Raw genomic sequence first — 21,594 nt, forward strand, 5'->3', positions numbered from 1 at the left:
GGAAGACCAAGGGCGTTCTGGAATTTTCTTACAAGTTCGGCGAGCGGCTCACCGATCTTTACGACCCCAGCCTTGTTCTTGTTATAGAAGCATTAAGAAGGCTTTCATCCAGACCCCAATACTATACCCCCAAAAAGAAGGGCAAGGAGGTAGTGGACCAAGCATTGAGCCGTAGACATTACAGGTAGAGCGTTATCGGCAATATACACGCTAATGTCAAAAGACATGTACACAGCTTCACCTCACAAAGTTTCCTCGGGTTTCAGAAAGTTATAGTATTCGAGCTGAGTCATCTCTCCACCAGTCATTGGGTCAAATTGGCATCGATAAAAGCTGCATCATTCAATAAAAAGCTTTTGATCCATTTTATCAATTATTTGATAATTATTAAACCTAGTCTTAGTATTTTTATTACCATTGGTGGGTTTTCTTATTTTATTCCTTTTCGAAATCCGAAGAAATTTCTAGAGAACTTCTTGGATCATCTGTTAATACGGGTAGTTCCTACAAAGGATCGGACTAATGACGTATACAATACTTGAATTCTCGATGTAGATGCTACATAGTTGGTTCTCATCCTTCAGAGACCACGAGTGTAATAGGAGCATCCGTCGACAAAAGGATCACCCTAAGATGATCATCTCCCCTTCTCATCAATGGACTCTTGACGTATACGAAGGAGTGCGGTTCGTTCGATAAATTCCTACCTCTCTATCTATCTCTGAGATGTTTGGAATTTTCAAAACTCCATGGACATGCAGAAGAGAAATGCTATGGCCCAGCTGCGCCAAGGAAAAGAAAAGAATAGAAGAAGCATCTGAGGGAAGATTTCGTGAGACTCTGCTTGGCAAACGGGTCGATTATTCGGGTTAATTAGACTATGAAGGCATTCTGATAAAGCAACAAGATATATTAAGAGATGGAAACTGGGAGACGTTCCAACTGCAAAAAAGGTCGGTCTATGTGTCCAACATGATTCTCAAATCAGCAACCTCTTAAATGAAAGCAGATGACAGCAGCCTCAAGAGCCTCTCAGAGGATCGATGAGCTTTGGCAAGGAAGAATTTCTCCTCCCTTCTTTCCTTCAGGTGACAAAGGGTGGAATTTGGGTTTTACAATGCGAAATAGGGTTAAGGGGTTGTTCAACCTTTCACTAATGAATACAAAGAACTAAAGATTATTGAAGAGAACGCAGTGCATCGAATCTTTCTTTCATCATCGGTTAAAGGAAGGAAGGAACCAGAGGTAAAGGATAACGTTCCCCTCCTTCTGCTTTATTGATCTAACTTAAATGTGGAAAACTGGGGTACTATTTGCTTGGTCTTGAGTATGCCACACTAAAGCATGTGGACAGCTATAAAAAGATATGAAAAGCACTCATTCTATAGGATTTCACGACCCCAACTTGACATAAATAAGGAAGACAGAGGAGTAGTAAGATGATATTACCTCCCATCCATGCCAAGAATTAAGACTGTGTTCTTCCGGTGTCCAAAAGCAACAACATGCTGTAAACCTTCATGCAGTCGGAACTGAGCCACTGACCATTCTGAGCTAAAGTACCTAGCAGAACACCTGCAAAGCATGGAGCAAAACTAGCCTGAGAGAAAGATACAGTGATCATGGTTTACCATAAACACATTCAGTCACCCAGCATGATATACAAATTAGCCACCGCAATAACTCATCCAATCATATTTAGATCTAGCATGACATGAACAATTGAGCTCTACTTCAAGAGCCAATTACGTGACAGACAAATAGCACGACTTCAAGATACAGCAACTCCTGGCATATTACCTTTCATGAAAGAAAGTGATGAGATCATGGAGGAGGAAGACACGTGGCTTTCAGATGTATTGTGCAATCTGTCATTGTTCAGCGTGCCAAAATCAGCCTTTAGACTGAAGACATGGACGGTTCCTTTGTCACTTGAGACCGCCAGCCATTGAGCAGTAGAAGAAAAGGCCAGGCTGTATATTTCTGCACGATCTGCACCTCTTCTTACCTACATGAAGAACTTTGAATCTCAGTCATACAAAGAATAAAGCAGAATATTGCCCAAGATTATATGATAGTCAAATTGTCCTCTTTCTACAATCCTAAAGGCCTATTGAAGCACAACACAGTTTCAGCAGAGAACAATATCAGATCACAGCATCTATATAGCATAATAACCATGCACTAAAATCACTCTCATGGTCTTTAGAAGCTATGAACAGCATAAGCCCTTACTGGCAATTGAATTCATTAAAACTTTTGTCAGTTGGATATCAACACATCACCAAGGCAGTTTAAAATATCTCCCTATAGAAACCAACTTATTTGTCTCATCATTTGAGCCTATCAAGAAGCAATAACAACTGCCCAAGCTTAAGTAAATAGTATAGATAACATATTAGCAATTACAACCTATCCATAAAAGAATTTAGAGGATTTGTATTAAAGACAGCACTGATCCCAAAAGTAAGGTATTCTTTTATCGGTGGAAGTAAGATATATATACCGATTTGGGATAAAAAGTGAGAAAAGAATGAGCACGATTCGAAAGGTATAAAAATTTAGACAATTCCAAACACTAGCGGTGAATGACATGAGCTCAAGTGATGTTGGATTAGAACATACAAGTAAACATCCTAACTTACTTCACAGATACTGCCACTCAATTAAAAAAAAAAAAAAAAATTCTTCCCCCTTGGTGGTGACTCAGAAAAGGCAAGTCATAGTTTAATTCTGGACAAGCAATATCTTTTACCAGTTACTATATATACATGAATTGAAGTCCAAATTTGCAGGACATTTCATCCACTACTTGCAAGTAATCTTGTGAATAGCCATGGCTGTTCAGCTAAAGAAATAAATAATATCTTTTATCATTCAGTTCATGCTCAATGGCGGGCTTGCTTAAATAAGCTTTACTAAAACATCAAGCACACCACATTCCCCACTTTCAAAACACAATCAGCATAAGATTCTGGACCAACCTCTTGGAGCAACGACCCATCGAGAGTATTAAACACCCTAACTAGGGTCCCCTTACTACTTGCAGTTGCTAATAATCTCCCATCCTGGGAGAGCGCAACGGCTGCAATCCTCGAATCATGCGCCATTATAAACCTAGTCCTCTTCGAAGCATAGTGCTCGACCCTAACCTGAAAAAAGTACATTATGCACCAATCATCAGCACGTAGGTGAATCAATTAACCAATTTGTTATCGACTGGTGACAGTGCTAATCGTCTCACCTGCCCGGAACCATCTGCCCCGAACTCTGCAACACCACGCACAAACCCTTCGGATTCGCGGTCGTCTCAATCTGATGCAGCAGCTTCAAGTCTGCAAATTTGTAGACGTATATCTTCTGCAGAAGGATCACCACGATGTGGTGCCGCCGGAGCTCGATCGACTTCACCTCGGACCGGAACGAGATCTCCCCGATGCACTGTGACTGGTGGTCGTCCCAGATCATCACCTTGTTCACCGGGCATATCGCGTTCGACCTGCCCCCGACGACGGCCAGTATGTTGCACCGGAACAGCATCTCCACGACGGCGATCCCGCCTCCGGCATCGAAGTGATGTATTGTCCACGTGTGCATGGTCAAATGTAATATTTATTGGGAGCTCAACTGAAATGGTAGTGGATGAAGATTTAAGCATTCCATAAATAAAGTTTGAAGTTTATTGAACCAAATTGTTGAGCCAAAGCACAATGACAATCATTGAAATCCACCATGAATTTTATCGTTGCCCCCTGTGGTATCCAATTTTTATTCCCCTATGTAGCATTTATTTGTCGTGAAAAGGTATTCTTATTCTATGTACAAATGATTTTACGTTGGCTGCATATGAGATAAAATCTATGATAGTTTAGTGTACTTTGGGCAATTGATATCATGAGGCATTGTGTTAGAGTGCAAGTAACTATCGTGTAGCTAAGATGCATTTATTTTGCAAAAAATTAGCAAATTTCAAAGATTTAAAGTTTTGATTGTTGATAAAAAAAATTAAAAATAGATTTCATTGGTAATATCAAATTTGAAATTGAAAGCCCAAAATTATTAATTTGAGAGAAGTGGAGTCCCATATTAGAATGTCTCATCTAAATTTAGCATTATAGAGTCACATGTCATCATGTGAAAAAATCCCAATTGATTTTGCTTATCAACAATTAGATAAGTTTACCAAGCAAATTATTTGAGTTCTACGAGTTAACAAGTAAATGAGTTTATTGAACAAAATTGTTACACTTAAGGGTATAGAATAAATATTAAAAAACCAAAAACAAAAATGGAGAGAAAGAAGGTAAGTGACAAGATCTAAATTTTCATAGGGCAATTGCTTTTTTCCCCCACCTTAATTTATTCTATAACAAAACCAAAATAGTTAAACTGGAAAATTAAAAAAAAAAAAAAAAAAGAGGAAAAGAAAAGGTGTCTAGACAGTTTATGGTCAATTTATCTTCCTCCTTGTGCACTAGTCAACATCATCAGGAAAAGAGCTGATCAGCTTCATCTGCATCTTCCTCAGGCCACTGGCGAAGTCCATGGCCTCGTCCATGGCCCTCCAAGTGCTGCCAAGCGCCTCCTCCAGCTCCTCATTAGCCAGGTAGAACGAGCACACCTGGCCAAGGAGCTGGTCGTGCCTGGACCTCGCCACCCTTTCCTCTGCGCGCTCAAGTGCCTCGGACACGACCCGCAGCTTCTCAACCGTGCGGCATTGCTTCTGCCACCACTTGATGCTGGGCACGCAGAGGATGAACAACACCGAGAAGCCGATCAAGGCGCAGATGGCACGGCCATAGTCCGTTGAAAATTGCTGGGGGGTTTCTGTGGTCCAAGATGAAGAGAAGAGGTTCATTGACAGAGAATTTTAAGACAATGTCGGGTCTGAATAAGATTCTTTGCCTTTAGTGGGAGCAATCACCTGCTTGTAGGAAACTAACTCCTTTAGCTTCCTCTATGGGAAATTATGTTGGTACAGGTTTTTTTTTTTTTCTCCTGATGGATATTGCTGTAACATCATGAGTCTGACACCAGTATTGCTCTTTTGCAATTTCAGATGCACATTCAGAGATTATTTCCAGATTTTCTTTTTGCCAGGATCTGGAAATTGGCAATTTTGAGCACTTGGTTGATAGCTGACCACTTGAATCATCTCTATCCTTAAGTCCAGTAGCTCAACTAGGATAGCTACTTACTGATGGACAAATGAAAAGGCAATGCATCTCAAATGTTCCTAGACTAGCCTAGGACAAAGAATGATGATCTCCTACTGTTTTCCATACCGTCTACTGGAAAAGAATCCTAATGAAACAAAGAACCTGGCGAGATGAAACCAAAACAAAATGAGAGGAAACGACCAAAAGCTTGTAGAGAATAAGAATTCGATGCCCAGCGTCCAACTCTTTTCGACAACTTGGTGTCGGATGCTTTGTCCTCAGAGCAACGTGAGGTTATCCTGCTCTTGTCGAGGGCTATAAATATTTCGTGTTCCACTTGACAGAATTATAATATATAGACTTCAAATCAAATTGAGAATCAAGAAATTATGGATGACCATCGACTGTTCTCCCCATTCCTTTCAGAAACTTGTGTTCCGTAGTATTGTCACTCTTCCAAATTTGGTTCATTCGCAAGCCTAAATTGGTACCGCAATGTTTTCATTTTTGGGTGTGCTAACATTGAATATTATTTATCATAAAAGGATATAAAAGGTTTGAAGTTAATAAATGTCAATCTAAACGGTACAAAACTCTACACACACCGAGAAAATTTGTGTTACAATCCTAATTCCTAGTGAATGCACTTACAGATCACACTAAAACCCAATATAAACATGCTTATTATAATTATAAAAATAACACCTTGACGTTCCGTTAGCATCCGACGGCGGGTACGGCGCCACGTGGCGCTGCGGTCGGGTGGGGTCAGCATCGACGTGCGTCAGCGTTTTTCGGAGAGGTTATGTAAGCGCACCTGGACCTGCCAGCGGACACAAGCCTGAGCCGTTCATAGCACCGATGCCGTGATACCTTTAAGTTACTTAATATTTTCTCCACCGATGCCGTGATCCCTTAAGTTACTCTTAATATTTTCGCTATAAATATGCTCCTGCGGACTCGACAACCGCATCTGCAGCAGAGCGAGAGAGGCACCTCCTCGAAACGAAGAAGAAGAAGAAGAAGAAGAAGAAGGAAATAAATTGACTATTAACAGCTTTTGCGCGTCCATTGTCATTTCGCGTGGTACGTGATCTCTTCGCGTCCGGCTCCTTTCTTCTTCCTCGATCTCTTCAGGGTCCGCCGGAGCTCTGTTCATCGGCCGGCAGAGAGGTTAGCTTCCACTTGGGTCGTTGGTTCCGAATCTTTAATACCATACAACACTTTAATCCGGTGCAAACATCGAGATGGTGAGGTGAGGTCCAAGGGCCTCGTGGGGACGAAGGGATGGCAAGTAACTATCAGTCACGCGGACATGGCCAGCATCGGCGGACGCGGAGCTCGACCATGTCTTGCTTTGGTTTCTTGCCCAAGCCGACTAACGGTTCTTCTCCATCTTCTTCGAGAAGGTTTTCGAGCGGCGGGCATGGAGCGCAGGCGCCTGGAGGTGACGGTGATGTCCGCCGAGGACCTCAAGGACGCCAACGTCTTCGGCAAGATGGACCCCTACGTCGCCGTCTCCTTCTCCGGCGTCGCCGACAAGCGCCAGAAGAGCAAGCAGTGCACCCCCGTGCACAAGGACGGCGGCACCCACCCCCGCTGGGGCCACTCGCTCTCCTTTACTGTCGACGAGGCCGCCGCCCGCGCGGGCCGCCTGAAGCTCAAGTTCAAGATCAAGGCCGAGAAGACCCTCGGCAGCGATAAGGAGGTCGGCAGGGTCAAGGTGACGGTGAAGGAGCTCCTCGAGCAGGACGGAAGCCAAGGTCACGAGCTACAGCCTGAGGCTGCCGTCCGGGAAGACGAAGGGGGTCCTGGAGTTTGCCTACAAGTTTGGCGAGCGGTTCACCGTGGCGGCGCCGCCCCGCCAGTCGTGGCTTATCCGCCCACCTCGAGCTCGGCCGCAGGGTACCCGCCGCCGGCGGGGCCCTACCCTTCGCTGGCGGGATATGGATATCCACTGCAGGGGTATCCGCCGAATGCCGCGCCCGGGTACGGCTACCCGCCCCAGGGATACGCGCCTCCGCCGCCGGGGTACGTGTATCCCCCGGCGGTATACGGGTACCCGCCGGCCGCGTACCAGCAGAAGCCTCCCAAGAAGAGCGGCGGGAACTCCTGGCTGGGGCTGGGGTGCGGGCTGCTTCCCCGGCTTGTGATCGGAGACATAATATCGGACGCGTCGGAGGCCGCCACGTACGACGCTGGGCTCGATGATGCTCTCGTGTGAAATTGCTTCTTTGCTTCCTCGGTCAATGTTCGATCAGCTTTCGAAATAAAGAGGATGTGCCCTAGATGAAAAATGGAGGATACGTTTTATCCCATCTTATGTTCCGTAACTGTGTAGGACGAGATAAAGCGGATGTAGCTCGGATGAAATTGAATGGCAAAGTTGAAATGTTTATAATTGAATCAGTAAAAATATAATTAGATGTGGACAATTTTCCGCCTTAGCTAACATTAAGCATCCATCAACAATCAACTGACAAAAGTATTATTTCCTCTCAGAAATACCACTTATGCTTGGCTAAAGAAAGAAAAATGACCCTCCTCAAAGCTAGCATCGGAAAAAACAAATAAAACCCTAACCGATAAAAATATACATTAATAGAGAGACATAAAATGGAGTTTCTTGATCCCATAATTTTTTTTAAGGTGATATTTTAGGAATTTCGCGTCATGTTATTTGATTTTTTCCTAATATTTATTTAATTAGGTTTTTAGATAACCAATATTATCTCATGATTTAGTTAATAATCAGTCACTTTTTTTATTGGTTATCTGCTCAACAAACAGCTGATAGATAACGTATTTGATTTTTGGGATTTCAGTGCACTAGTTTATCTCAATTCAATTTGAAGCGATTTTATTTTTTTCTAAACTAGAGTTGAAATTCACATGGGATCAAGCACAGATAATTATGAAAAAAGAAAAAGAGGCACAATTGACTTTTCTGGAAATTTCCAAAAGTGTCGAAGTAAAAAGAGAGTGCCTTTAGGTCACGTCATATTTATTCTTAAGATTAATATTACGAAAAACCCAAAATCAATAGGCCAATGATACATTTATTCAAAATTAATTTTTAAATCACCAAAAACCTCATATTAATATACTTCGGATTTATCCTCCATTAATTTCTATTAAATTTTACAATCGAATTAGTGAGTTGGATAAAACACGACAATTGATGGGTTTACCCATTTGGAGATTTACTGTCCATTTGATAGCGTGTACTATTTTGGATTTTTTTATGGTATTAATTTAATTAACGGAAACAAATAGGGAGTAAATTTATCCCTCAATTGGAGCCATGCCGTCGCCTTGGCTGTTGACAAGGCCACGGCCCATGTCGGCGGCCTCGCCCTCAAGTTCAAGATCAAGGCCCAAGCACACCCTCAGTCGCGACAAGGAAGTCAGCAGGGCCGATATGCCTATCAGGGAGCTGCTGAAGCGTCGAAGCGGGGCTGGGCCGGCGACGGGAAGCCCAAGGCTTAAAAGTTCGGCAAGCGGCTCACCGATCTTTACGACCCCGGCCTTGTTCTTGTTATAGAAGCATTAAGAAGGCTTTCATCCAAACCCCTGTACTATACCCCCAAAAAAGAAGGGCAGGGAGGTATATGAAATGCTCCAGATAATCATCTTAGATGGAGCATCACCGCATCGGCGAACGTGTGGTGGTAGCAAGGAGCTGGCTCGGAGGGCCGCCCACGTGCCGCCGCCGCCAGGGACAAGGGCTGCGGGCGATTTGGTGTCTTCCACCGATGGAATGGTGGGTAAAATTACAGAAGTCGAGGGGCAGGTCTTCGTGCATTTCCGATAATGAAAACCATAAAGCAGGTTCTTTCTAAGAGCATAAGAACCAGACCAAATACGATGCTAACTGACATAAGCAGATTCCAACGACCAAAAGCCACACTCAGTTTGCAATTCGCCGATGATTCCGAAGCAGAACAACGATGATCAAACCATGAATGCACCTTTGCTATGACCAATTACATTAGTTGAGCTTCTTCCCAACCCATGCAAAAGCCCCAACACGTTCCCATTCTTAACAAGAGATTTACCATAAATTTCATGCTAAATCCAGCTCCCTTGAGCTCTCACGTTGCATCCAACGCATGCTGTCTTCCGAGAGTTCAGTTCATGAGCCCTGACCGTTTTAAGTCCTTAGACCGTAGTTCGTGGGAAGTAGATCCGCTTATCGCCGGAAGGCGTGATCCTTTGACCGAGTTTTCAAATATCCAGAAAGCCTGTCATGGTAGAGATGCGAATAGAATAGCGGACTCAATTGCTAAAACCCAAAGGAATAAAGCCTTGCCTAAAAAAGGAATCAAAGCCCTCAAAGGCCTAAAACTCCATTGAAAGATATAGAATACTTTCAATGAATCAAAACCCTCAGACGAGAAAGAGTCACATCACTCACAAGGCAGAGCACACAAAAGGAACACAGGCAAAGCTACAGACATAAGAAATCTCAATTTTTGATCTATCTGAAAGGAGCTAATATCAAAAGACATGTTTACAGGTTGGAACAGTTAGGGACTTTGAGACATCTCAGCTCATTTTTTTGCACTTTGAAATATTATTTATCATGATAAAATCCAACATCCCCAAGAAAAGTCCCTTACAGATTACACACAAGGAACACAGGCAAAGAGCATGAACAAATATCTGAGAAAAGTGGGTTGGACTTTGAGACATCTTCTTTGCATGATCACATTTCCATGAAAGTACTCTTTGTGGATCTCCCTGACATGCAAAAGCACTCTGTCTTCATCTTCCTTCAGCTCCTTCATGCTCTCCTCCGAATAGCTTATGAACGATCTCATCGAGTGGATGAATTTCTCACCCTTTTCGTCCGTGCCCAAGTCGTTATTCACTAGCCTTTTCAGCTTAGCCAACCCATCTGATAAGTTCGAGAGCGAGGTCACGAGCACATCCAGATCGATTGTGGCCGTCCTCTTTGCATTGTATAGCTCGGTGCTTAACCCAGCCACGAGATCGAGCCCCATTCTTCGATAGTCCTCTTCCTTCTCTCTGGCAGTTCGGTTCTTGCTCTTCTGATCAATCCTTCCCATGATGCTATCCAAGACTCGAATTCCTTCTGAACGAACCATTTCTTGGACAACAAAGTGGAGTAAGGTAGTCTTGCCATCTGTTCCTTTGACGTCAGCAAGTTTGAACAGAGCGTCGAGCTTGAATGCCTCGGCACCTCCTCGGATTGTTCCGACATCATCCTGTTTCCTGTCTTGAGCACTGCCTCCAGCAGTTTCAAGAAGAGCCTACGTGATCTGAGCTCCTTGCAGGCCTCCTAAAATTCAAAAAAGGAGGTACTTCAATTAGTATGAAGATTCTAGTCACGCTTTGCGAATCATCAGTGTGTCTAGATTTTCATTATTTTTACCTCTAGCATTAAGAAGGAATTTTTAAGATGGGCAGTTTCATCATCAAAAGTCTCTTTATAGAGCCTGGCTTCCACACGTTGGAATGCAAATCGAATGCTAAGCAATGACTTGATGAACTTTTCTGCCGAACCCAATTCGTCTATGTCTCCCTTGTGGCGGTTAAGCTTAGCCTCTTCTTCCTTGGTTGGTAGCATCTAATTAACGGAGAGTAAATTTATCAGTATATTGATCTAAGGTTTTTGATAGTGTAAAAATTTATTTAAGATAAGTTTATCACCGGTTTATTAGTTTGGGCTTTTTTTAATATTAACTCTAAGAAAAAAATATGACATCATCCCAAAGGCACTCTTTTTTAACTTTGACGCTCTTTTTGAAATTTTCAAAAAAGTCAATTATGCATCAATTTTCTCTTCATAATCATATTTTCAACTTCAATTTAGAAAAAATTAAAATCGATTCCGATTGAATTGAGATAAACTAGTGCACTTATATCCCAAATATCAAATACGTTATCTATTAACCGTTTGCTGATCGGATAACTAATAAATAAAAAAAACCGATTATCTACTAAATCATGAGATAACATTCATTATCTAAAAACCTAATTAAATAAATATTAGAAAAATAAAAGCAAATAACATGACCCCAATTTCTAAAATATCACCTTAAAACATATCAAAAAATGATAGGCTCAAGAAAGTGCATGTTATGTCTCTCTATTCACGTATATTTTATTAGGTGTTTTTTTTTTCTTCAGTGATTGCTTTGAATAGGGTCATTTTCCTTTCTTTAGCCAAACATAAGTGGTATTTCTAAGACGAAATTATACTTTTGTTAGTTGATTGTTGATGGATGGTTGATGTTAGCTGACATGGAAAATTGTCCAAAAAATAAAAAAATCTATTATATTTTTATTAATTCAATCATAAACCATTTAATTTTATCATTCAATTTTGTCAATCAGAATCTTAAACATTTTCGCATTTTACCAATAGAATCATTCTCATCCGGCCAAATTTTAAACCTTCTTAATTGCCTTGGCTTCGTTTGCTGCCCTATCCTGCCATTGCTTTGACTTGGACCTCGCGTAGCCGCCTCCTGATCGCCCTTCACCACGATCAGAACTCCCCAACGTCATGACTAGTTGCCATCGCCGAAGAGGCGACTGTGCAAGGAGGAGAGGAGTTTGTTGTGGATAAAACTTGGTTCTCCTCGAGTGTTGCTCTCTAACGATGACATGACTACTAAAGTACCCACTATATAGCGATAATTTGACTACTAAATAATAGCGATGATTTGACAACTAAAGTAACCTTATTTGCCTCATTCGCCAAGTAATATTTTAGTAGTGATGTTGAGCTCGTTTAGTTTGGTTATGGGGGAATATCTTTTGGGAAATGCAAAGGCCTTTAGCTTAAAGGGGTTTGGCGAAATGTAAATACTATTTGGTAAATTAAAATTGAAAATATACTTTGAGATACAACTTGAGAACCTTATAAAGCGATAATTTGACTACTAAATAGCGGGTACCTTATTCGTCTTATTTGCCAGTAATACTTTAGTAGTGATGTCATCGTAATTGCAGTCCACTTTGGCAATTAGACTTAGTGGGACACTTTTGATTGTCAAATCATCGCAATTACAGCGGGGACCTTATTCGGACTTATTCGCCCGAATTGATTGTCAAATCATCTTCATCTTCTTCGAGAAGGTTTTCGAGCGGCGGGCATGGAGTGCAGGCACCTGATGGTGACGGTGATGTCCGCCAAGGACCTCAAAAACGCCAACATTTTCGGCAAGATGAACCCCTACGTTGCCGCCTCCCTCTCCGGCGTCGCCGACAAGCGCCAAAAGAGCAAGCAGCGCACCCCGGTCCACAAGCACGGCGGCACCAGCCCCCGCTGGGGCCACCCGCTCTACTTCACCATCGACGAGGCCGCCGCCCGCGTGGGCGGCCTGAAGCTCAAGTTCAAGATCAAGGCTGTGAAGACCCTCGGCAGTGACAAGGAGGTCGGCAGGGTCGAGGTGCCGGTGAAGGAGCTCCTTGAGCAGGGCGGCGAGGGCGGTGATGGGAAGTCCACGGTGATGAGCTACAGCCTGAGGCTGCCGTCCGGGAAGACCAAGGGCGTCCTGGAGTTGTCTTTCAAGTTCGGCAAGCGGTTCACTCTGGCGACGCCGCCCCCGCCGGACGAGCCGGTCATTGGGTACCCGCCGCCGCCGAAGCACGGGGCGGGGTTGGACCCTCCGCCGGCGGGAGACGAACATCCACCGCAGGAGTATCCGCCGGATGCCGCGCCCGGGTACGGCTACCTGCCCCAGGGATACGCGCCTCCGCCGCCGGGGTACGGGTATCCCCCGGAGGGATACGGGTACCCGCTGGCGGCGTACCAGCAGATGCCTAGCGACGGCGGGAACTCCTGGCTAGGGCTGGCGAAAGGGCTGTTTCCCCAGCTGCCGATCCGAGACATGATATCGGATGCGTTGGAGGCCGCCGCGAAGAACGATGGGTTCGATGATGCTCTCGATATGAATAACTGAGCTTTTTCCTTGTTATTCCGTCTTTCCATCCTTTGCCTTTTTCCGCTATGTTTCACGTAATGAGCTATGGAAATGCCCAGCTTTGGGGTCGGTGTATTCCAGGACTAAAATAACGACGTGACCTTTTATATTTTTTTGGCTCTTTTCCTCTCGGTTGATTGTTTTCATAACTTTTGGCGATGAATCGGATTGTAAAGTTGGTAATCTCGCTAATATAATGATGCGGTTTAATGAAAAATACGTCACGGGAGAGATGGGAAATTTGGGGATGTGAATTTGACGATCTTCTTTACGATCCATCAAGATCGAGCATGGCCACTTCGGGGACCTTGACCGGGGACCTCGTAGAGGGCGACGAGGCGGTGAGGGGCCACGAGCAAGGGGAGAGGGTGTGGGCCACGGGGGATGAGGACTGGCGGATGCTTAGCATTGGCTGAAGCTCTGAGGCCGACTCAGTAAAGAACGAGTCCCGACACATGTCGGCCCCACAAGTCAGCCTCTGTTTCCCCTTCTCCTTCTCCCCCCCTTCACCCTCTCTTCTTTCCCTGCACGTCTTCAGCCAATATTTTCTCGGACTGCAAGTGCTTTGAGCATGTGGCGGTGGACCGTACCCTCTCTTTCATAGCATGCATTCCCACCCCATCCGTGTCGCAACTGATTCGGTACGCTACGTGTCCGGTGCACGGAGAACTGGGTCCCCCAAATCGACATAGCTTATTCAACTTGCAGTCAATTAAGCTATATGATCTTTGCTTAAGGCATCTCTAACTATTCAGTTAGTGTCTTTCACTTAACGAATCACGCCTTTTTCAAAGCATTACTATTCCTGAGTACAGGTTCGGTAATTCATGCCATGTCGAATGAGCAGAATATGCAGAAGATGAGGGGAGGGGGGGCTTGCCTCATCGTTCCCTTTTACATATGCCATCCTCATTACCTTTTACATATGCCATCCTCATTCGCTTTTACATATGTCATGATGCTTATGGGCAACTTATCTCTAATTGGATTTCCTTTTCTAACTGGATTTTATTCCAAAGATGTGATCTTAGAGTTCACTTGCATTGAGTATACCATTAGTGGGAACTTTGTTTTCTAGGTGGGAAGTGTCTCTGTCCTTTTCACTTCTTATTACTCTTTTCGTTTACTTTTTCTAACATTTCTAGTACCAACTAATTCATTCGGGCGAGACATCTTACAATGTCATGATGCGCCCATTCCTATGGCCATTCCTTCAATACTTCTGGCTCTCGGGAGTCTCTTTGTAGGATACTTGGCCAAATTGTGACCCGTTAGCCCATAAGTAAGCACTATGACAAAGTGGCTGTTGCTCACCCGACACGATCATACAAGGTCAGAATTCACCCAACACCATCATCTGGGGTGAACAAGAACTGGGGATTGGGTGCGTGCGAAATTCCCGCCAATGGCTGAGATGTTCGGTCGACTCCCTCCCCCTTTGTGCGGGTACGGACCCCAACGAGTGAGAAAAGAGAAGAGGAAAGAGGCCCTGGCGAACCTTCATAATTAGTGAACAGGTGTAAGCTTTGCTGCCCCACAGTATGGAGTATTGACCACACCGAGGGACAGGCTTCTGCTCTTGCTCGGTTCTTGTCGCTAGTCATCCACAGTTTCTTCAAGACTCGTTAAAAATCGTCTCTTTTTCCGTTTCTTCACCCTCCCTCCCTCCCCCTTTCTCTCTCCCCCTCTCTCTCAGCTGGAGTCGTCTTCTCTAAGCAGTCTTTCGGTTTCTAGATCTGTTCACTCTCTCTCTCTCTCTCTCTCTCTCTGCGCGTTCTTGGTCACTTCATCTTCCGTCTGTCGCGAGAGGATTGGAAAAAGGGCGGAACGGGAGTTGCAGGGAGAGATGGTGTATACGCTCTCGGGGATACGAAGTGGGAACAAGGTGACTGGGGATGTGGATGTCTTGGGCTGCAACAAGTTGCAATACTTGGACATATCCCAGAACAACATCTCCGTGAGCGTGCCTTCCTCGGAGATTGCTCGGCCTTGGAGCATCTGGATGCGTCCTCCAACAAGTTCTATGGTGATATCGGGTGTGCGGTTTCTACTTGCTCTCAGCTCAGAACCGAGTTCTTAATGGTTAGATTTTATCAATTTGTGATTTGATTGAATTCGGTTGACCGATAAAAGCCAAATCAATAAAAAAATATTAATTTTTAATGAGAACCAAACCGAACCGAAAAAATCGATTTTTTCGGTTTAGTTCGATTCCTAACATTCCTAGCCCTAGTTAGTAAGCCCCACAACCTAAAGCGGCGAAGAACAAATAGAATTTGCTACAAAAACCGGCTAACGGGGGTATCCCTGCATATGAGAACATAGTTTTTGAGCATGTGGCGGTGGACCAAGGACGAGGACTGTTGGTGCTTGCCCGCTCCTTCGAGCAATCAACTCGCATCCATCGAATGCTTTAAGCCGCGTTTCATCATCCGAATAAAAGTTTTTATCACATCATGTGATTGGTAACTATCCAGAACAGGATAAAGAGGATATAGCCCTGATAAAAGATGAAGTATGTTTTATCCCATCTTGTGTTCGGTGACTGTCCAAGGCAGGATAAAGGCAATGTAGCTAGGATAAAAAAACATAACAAAACTTAGGGAGAGGTAAGATAGAGTCGAATGGGATTTCTCGAGAAGCAACAAGCGAGGAGAACCAAGTTTTCTCCACAACTAACTCCTCTCCTCCTTGCGCAGCCACCTCTCCGGCAATGGCAACTAGCTGTGACGTTGGGAAGTTCTAGTCATGGTGAAGGGCGATTGGGAGGTGGCTATGTCAGGTCCAAGTCAAAGCAATGGCAGGGATAGGGCTGCGAACGAAGCCGAGGCAATCAAGAAGGTTTAAAATTTGACTGGATGATAATGGATTCTATTGGCAGAATGCAAAACGGTTTAAGATTCTGATTAATGATATTGAATAATAAAATTAAAATGTTTAAGATTGAATTGATAAAAATGTAATAGATTTTTTGACTTTTTTGACAATTTTCCGTGTTAGCTAACATCAAGCATCCATCAACAATCAAATAATTTCATCTTAGAAATACCACTAATGTTTAGCTAAACAAAGGAAAACGACCCTATTCAAAGCAAGCACTGGGGAGAGAGAGAGAGAGAGAAAAAAAACCTAACCAATAAAAATATACGTCAATAGAGAGACATAACATGCAAATTCTTGAGCCCATCATTTTTTGATATGTTTTAAGGTGATATTTTAGAAATTGGGGTCATGTTATTTGCTTTTATTTTCTAATATTTATTTAATTAGGATTTTAGAAAACGAATGTTATCTCATGATTTAGTAGATAATCAGTTATATTTTTAATTAGTTATCCGATCGGCAAATGGTTGATAGATAACGTATTTGATATTTGGGATATAAGTGCACTAGTTTATCTCAATTCAATTCGAAGCGATTTTAATTTTTTCTAATCTGGAGTTGAAAATATAATTATGAAAATAAAATTGAGACATAATTGACTTTTCTGAAAGTTTCCAAAAGAATGTCAAAGTAAAAAGAGAGTGTTTTAGGGTGAAGTCATTTTTTTAGAGTTAATATTACGAAAAACCCCAAACTGATAAATTAATGATAAATTTATCTTAAATTAATTTTTACACCATCAAAAACCTCAAATCAATATATCCCTAATAAATTTTTTTTGGTTAAGAAAGTGGTTATCCCTAATAAATTTACTCTTTGTTAATTTCTATTAAATTTTAGGATGATACATGAAAATTAATGGGGCTACAAATTTAGGATTTTACTGTCCATTTGTTAAGGTGTATCATTTTGTAGTTTTTTGTGATATCGATTTAATATAATGGAAATAAACATAAGGTAAACTTATCTCCCAAGGCCCCAATGGAGCCACGATGTCACCTTCACTGTTGACAAGGCCACGGCCCGCATCGGCGGCCTCGCCCTCAAGTTCAAGATCAAGGCCGAGCACACCCTCAGCGGCGACAATGACATCGGTCAGGGAGCTCCTCAAGAGGGCCAGGCCGGCGACGGGAAGCCCAAGGCTTAAAAGTTCGGCAAGCGGTTCACCGATCTCTACGATCCCGGCCTTGTTCTTGTTATAGAAGCATTAAGAGGGCTTTCATCCAAACCCTTGACCTCTCAAAAAGAAGGGTCGGGAGGTCGTGGGGCAAACATTGAACGGTAAACACCATACAGCATAAACAAGAAATACTCCAGATAATCATCTTAGACGGAGCATCACAGCATCGGTGACCTCGACAATAAAACGTGTGGCGGTAGCAAGGAGCTGGCTTGGAGGGCCGCCCTCGCGCTGCCGCCAAGGACAGGGGCTGCGGGTGATTTGGTTTTTTCAGCGATGGAATGGATGGTAAAATTACAAAAGTTTGAGGGTCTTTGTGCATTTCCGATAACGAAAACCAGAAAGCCAGTTCTTTCTAAGAGCATAAGAACCAGACCAAATACGATGCTAGTTACTCAGAAACGTCACTCCTCGTGAGGTGCTCCCGAAATTCTTTGACTCCCTCCGGTTCAATGGTACAGTTGGTGACTCGGAATCCCGACACGCAGGACATAAACATGGTTCTAATTCACAACATACATTCGTATCATGCAAGATATGGTTAAGACTGTTGCATAAGCAGATTGCAACAACCAAAAGCCGCGCTCAGTTTGCAATTTGTTTATGATTCCGAAGCAACATCCAAAAACCTTTGCTATATCCAATTACATTAGTTGATCTTCTTCCCAACCCGTGCAAAAGCCCCAAGACGTTCCCATTCTTTACAAGAGAATTACCATAAGTTCCATGCTAAATCCAGCTCCCTTGAGCTCTCATGTTGCATCCAACGCATGCTGTCTTCCGAGAGTTTAGTTCTTTAGCCCTGACCCTTTTTAAGTCCCTAGACCAGAGTTCGTGGGAAGTTGATCCCCTTATCGCTGAAAGGCGTGATCCTTTGACCCGTTTTTCAAATATCCAGATAGCCCCCCATCGTAGAGATGCAAATAGAATTGCGGACTGAATTGCGAAAGTGCAAAGGAATAAGCCCTGCCTAAAACTTGGCTGAATCAACTCCTACAAGTCACAAGCCCTATGGGATTAAAGGTTTTGTTTTGTTTTTTTTTTTTTTCGGGTCGAACTATGGGATTAAAGGTTCGCTAACGTCATTCCCATGAAAGATACAGAAGAATTTCAAAAGGGTATACTTTAAGATGGCTTTTCACAGGTTAAAGACCCCAAAGGAGAGTTTCACAGGCTTCACGAGAAAGAGGCTCCACAACAAAGCATTCACATCATCTTCAAAAGCCGGGGGCTAAAGAAGGCAGAGACCACAAAGCAAAAAATCAAAAGTAAAACAGACATAACAGATGAGATCTTTCATAATCATAGCTACAGAAATTAAGAAAACTCCCTAAACCACCCCCATTTATATGTACACTCTGTCTGCATCGATCAATATTTATCCCTATAGCCCTCCATTTTCAGATAAAGTATTTACAACTTATTGAGTAACCTTCCCGTGGCATATATGTCATACAGGTAGAGCGTTATCGGCAATATACACGCTAATGTCAAAAGACATGTACACAGCTTCACCTCACAAAGTTTCCTCGGGTTTCAGAAAGTTATAGTATTCGAGCTGAGTCATCTCTCCACCAGTCATTGGGTCAAATTGGCGTCGATAAAAGCTGCATCATTCAATAAAAAGAAAATTAATTAGACTATAAAGGCATTCTAATAAAGCAACAAGATATATTAAGAGATGGAAACTGGGAGACGTTCCAACTGCAAAAAAGGTCGGTCTATGTGTCCAACATGATTCTCAAAACAGCAACCTCTTAAATGAAAGCAGATGACAGCAGCCTCAAGAGCCTCTCATAGAGGATCGATGAGCTTTTGGCAAGGAAGAATTTCTTCTCCCTTCTTTCCTTCAGGTGACAAAGGGTGGAATTTGGGTTTTACAATGCGAAATAGGGTTAAGGGGTTGTTCAATCTTTCACTAATGAATACAAAGAACTAAAGATTATTGAAGAGAACGCAGTGCATCAAATCTTTCTTTCTTCATCGGTTAAAGGAAGGAAGGAACCAGAGGTAAAGGATAACGTTCCCCTCCTTCTGTTTTATTGATCTAACTTAAATGTGGAAAACTGGAGTACTATTTGCTTGGTCTTGAGTATGCCACACTAAAAAGCATGTGGACAGCTATAAAAAGATATGAAAAGCACTCATTCCATAGGATTTCACGACCCCAACTTGACATAAATAAGGAAGACAGAGGAGTAGTAAGATGATATTACCTCCCATCCATGCCAAGAATTAAGACTGTGTTCTTCCGGTGTCCAAAAGCAACAACATACTGTAAACCTTCATGCAGTCGGAACTGAGCCACTGACCATTCTGAGCTAAAGTACCTAGGCAGAATACCTGCAAAGCATGGAACAAAACTAGCCTGAGAGAAAGATACAGTGACCATGGTTTACCATAAACACATTCAGTCACCCAGCATGATATACAAATTAGCCACCGCAATAACTCGTCCAACCATAATTAGATTTAGCATGACGTGAACAATTGAGCTCTACTTCAAGGGCCATTTATGTGACAGACAAATAGCACGACTTCAAGATACAGCAATTCCTGGCATATTACCTTCCATGAAAGAAAGTGACGAGATCATGGAGGAGGAAGACACGTGGCTTTCAGATGTGTTGTGCTATCTGTCATTGTTCAGCATGCCTAAATCAGCCTTTAAACTGAAGACATGGACGGTTCCCTAGTCACTTGAGACCGCTAGCCATTGGGCAGTAGAAGAAAAGGCCAGGCTGTATATTTCTGCACGATCTGCACCTCTTCTTACCTACATGAAGAACTTTGAATCTCAGTTATACAATGAATAAAGCAGAATATTGCCCAAGATTATATGATAGTCAAATTGTCCTCTTTCTACAATCCTAAAGGCCTATTGAAGCACAACGCAGTTTCAGCAGAGAACAATATCAGATCACAGCATCTATTTAGCATAATAACCATGCACTAAAATCACTCTCATGGTCTTTAGAAGCTATGAACAGCATATGCCCTTACTGGCAATTGAATTCATTAAAACTTTTGTCAGTTGGATATCAACACATCACCAAGGCAGTTTAAAATATCTCCCTATAGAAACCAACTTATTTGTCTCATCATTTGAGCCTATCAAGAAGCAATAACAACTGCCAAAGGTTAAGTAAATAGTATAGATAACATATTAGCAATTACAACCTATCCATAAAAGACTTTAGAGGATTTGTATTAAAGACAGCACTGATCCCAAAAGTAAGGTATTCTTTTATCGGTGGAAGTAAGATGCATATACCGATTTGGGATAAAAAGTGAGAAAAGAATGAGCACGATTCGAAAGGTATAAAAATTTAGACAATTCCAAACACTAGCGGTGAATGACATGAACTCAAGTGATGTTGGATTACAACATACAAGTAAACATCCTAACTTACTTCACAGATACTGCCATTCAATTAAAAAAAAAAAAAATTTCTTCCCCCTTGGTGGTGACTCAGAAAAGGCAAGTCATAGTTTAATTCTGGACAAGCAATATCTTTTACCAGTTACTATATATACATGAATTGAAATCCAAATTTGCAGGACATTTCATCCACTACTTGCAAGTAATGTTGTGAATAGCCATGGCTGTTCAGCTAAAGAAATAAATAATATCTTTTATCATTCAGTTCATGCTTAATGGCGGGCTTCCTTAAATAAGCTTTACTAAAACATCAAGCACACCACATTCTGCACTTTCAAAACACAATCAGCATAAGATTCTGGACCAACCTCTTGGAGCAACGACCCATCGAGAGTATTAAACACCCTAACTAGGGTCCCCTTACTACTTGCAGTTGCTAATAATGTACCATCCTGGGAGAGCGCAAAGGCCGCAATCCTCGAATCATGCGCCATTATAAACCTAGTCCTCTTCGAAGCATAGTGCTCGACCCTAACCTGAAAAAAGTACATTATGCACCAATCATCAGCACGTAGGTGAATCAATTAACCAATTTGTTATCGACTCGCGACAGTGCTAATCGTCTCACCTGCCCCTTCTGAAGCCCGGAACCATCTGCCCCGAACTCTGCAACACCACGCACAAACCCTTCGGATTCGCGGTCGTCTCAATCTGATGCAGCAGCTTCAAGTCTGCAAATTTGTAGACGTATATCTTCTGCATAAGAATCACCACGATGTGGTGCCGCTGGAGCTCGACCGACTTCACCTCGGACCGCAGCGAGATCTCCCCGATGCACTGCGACTGGTGGTCGTCCCAGATCATCACCTTGTTCACCGGGCATATCGCGTTCGACCTGCCCCCGACGAGGGCCAGTATGTTGCACCGGAACAGCATCTCCACGACGGCGATCCCGCCTCCGGCGTCGAAGTGATGTATTGTCCACGTGTGCATGGTCAAATGTAATATTTATTGGGAGCTCAATTGAAATGG

At 42.9% G+C, this 21,594-nt stretch overlaps 3 protein-coding genes and 3 pseudogenes across 3 annotated transcripts; 2 read left to right on the forward strand and 4 right to left on the reverse strand.

Annotated features, from left to right (window-relative positions):
* Window positions 1–182: 182 nt before the first annotated feature.
* Window positions 183–3,597, reverse strand: LOC104435113 (autophagy-related protein 18a). The gene is made up of 5 exons (XM_039306968.1): window positions 3,245–3,597; window positions 2,985–3,147; window positions 1,781–2,008; window positions 1,450–1,595; window positions 183–333 (listed from the first exon to the last, which is right to left on the reverse strand). Exons 1-5 carry the CDS (start codon window positions 3,595–3,597, stop codon window positions 243–245), a joined length of 981 nt encoding a protein of 326 aa, XP_039162902.1. The 3' UTR covers window positions 183–242.
* Window positions 3,598–6,139: 2,542 nt separating this feature from the next.
* Window positions 6,140–7,560, forward strand: LOC104432293 (annotated as a pseudogene).
* Window positions 7,561–9,784: 2,224 nt separating this feature from the next.
* Window positions 9,785–11,696, reverse strand: LOC120290631 (annotated as a pseudogene).
* A 590-nt stretch (window positions 11,697–12,286) lies between these two features.
* Window positions 12,287–13,096, forward strand: LOC120290632 (protein SRC2-like). The gene has a single exon (XM_039306969.1). The coding sequence runs from the start codon at window positions 12,287–12,289 to the stop codon at window positions 13,094–13,096; it is 810 nt and encodes a 269-aa protein (XP_039162903.1).
* A 5,371-nt stretch (window positions 13,097–18,467) lies between these two features.
* LOC120290363 (autophagy-related protein 18a-like) lies at window positions 18,468–19,635 on the reverse strand. Its single transcript, XM_039306393.1, has 2 exons — window positions 19,397–19,635; window positions 18,468–18,787 (listed from the first exon to the last, which is right to left on the reverse strand). The coding sequence occupies exons 1-2, from the start codon at window positions 19,570–19,572 to the stop codon at window positions 18,697–18,699; spliced, it is 267 nt and encodes an 88-aa protein (XP_039162327.1). The 5' UTR covers window positions 19,573–19,635; the 3' UTR covers window positions 18,468–18,696.
* An 84-nt stretch (window positions 19,636–19,719) lies between these two features.
* LOC120290633 lies at window positions 19,720–21,555 on the reverse strand (annotated as a pseudogene).
* Between the last annotated feature and the right edge of the window lie 39 nt (window positions 21,556–21,594).

The sequence above is a fragment of the Eucalyptus grandis genome, chromosome 2 (assembly GCF_016545825.1).
Source record: "Eucalyptus grandis isolate ANBG69807.140 chromosome 2, ASM1654582v1, whole genome shotgun sequence".
NCBI classification, from domain to species: domain Eukaryota; kingdom Viridiplantae; phylum Streptophyta; class Magnoliopsida; order Myrtales; family Myrtaceae; genus Eucalyptus; species Eucalyptus grandis.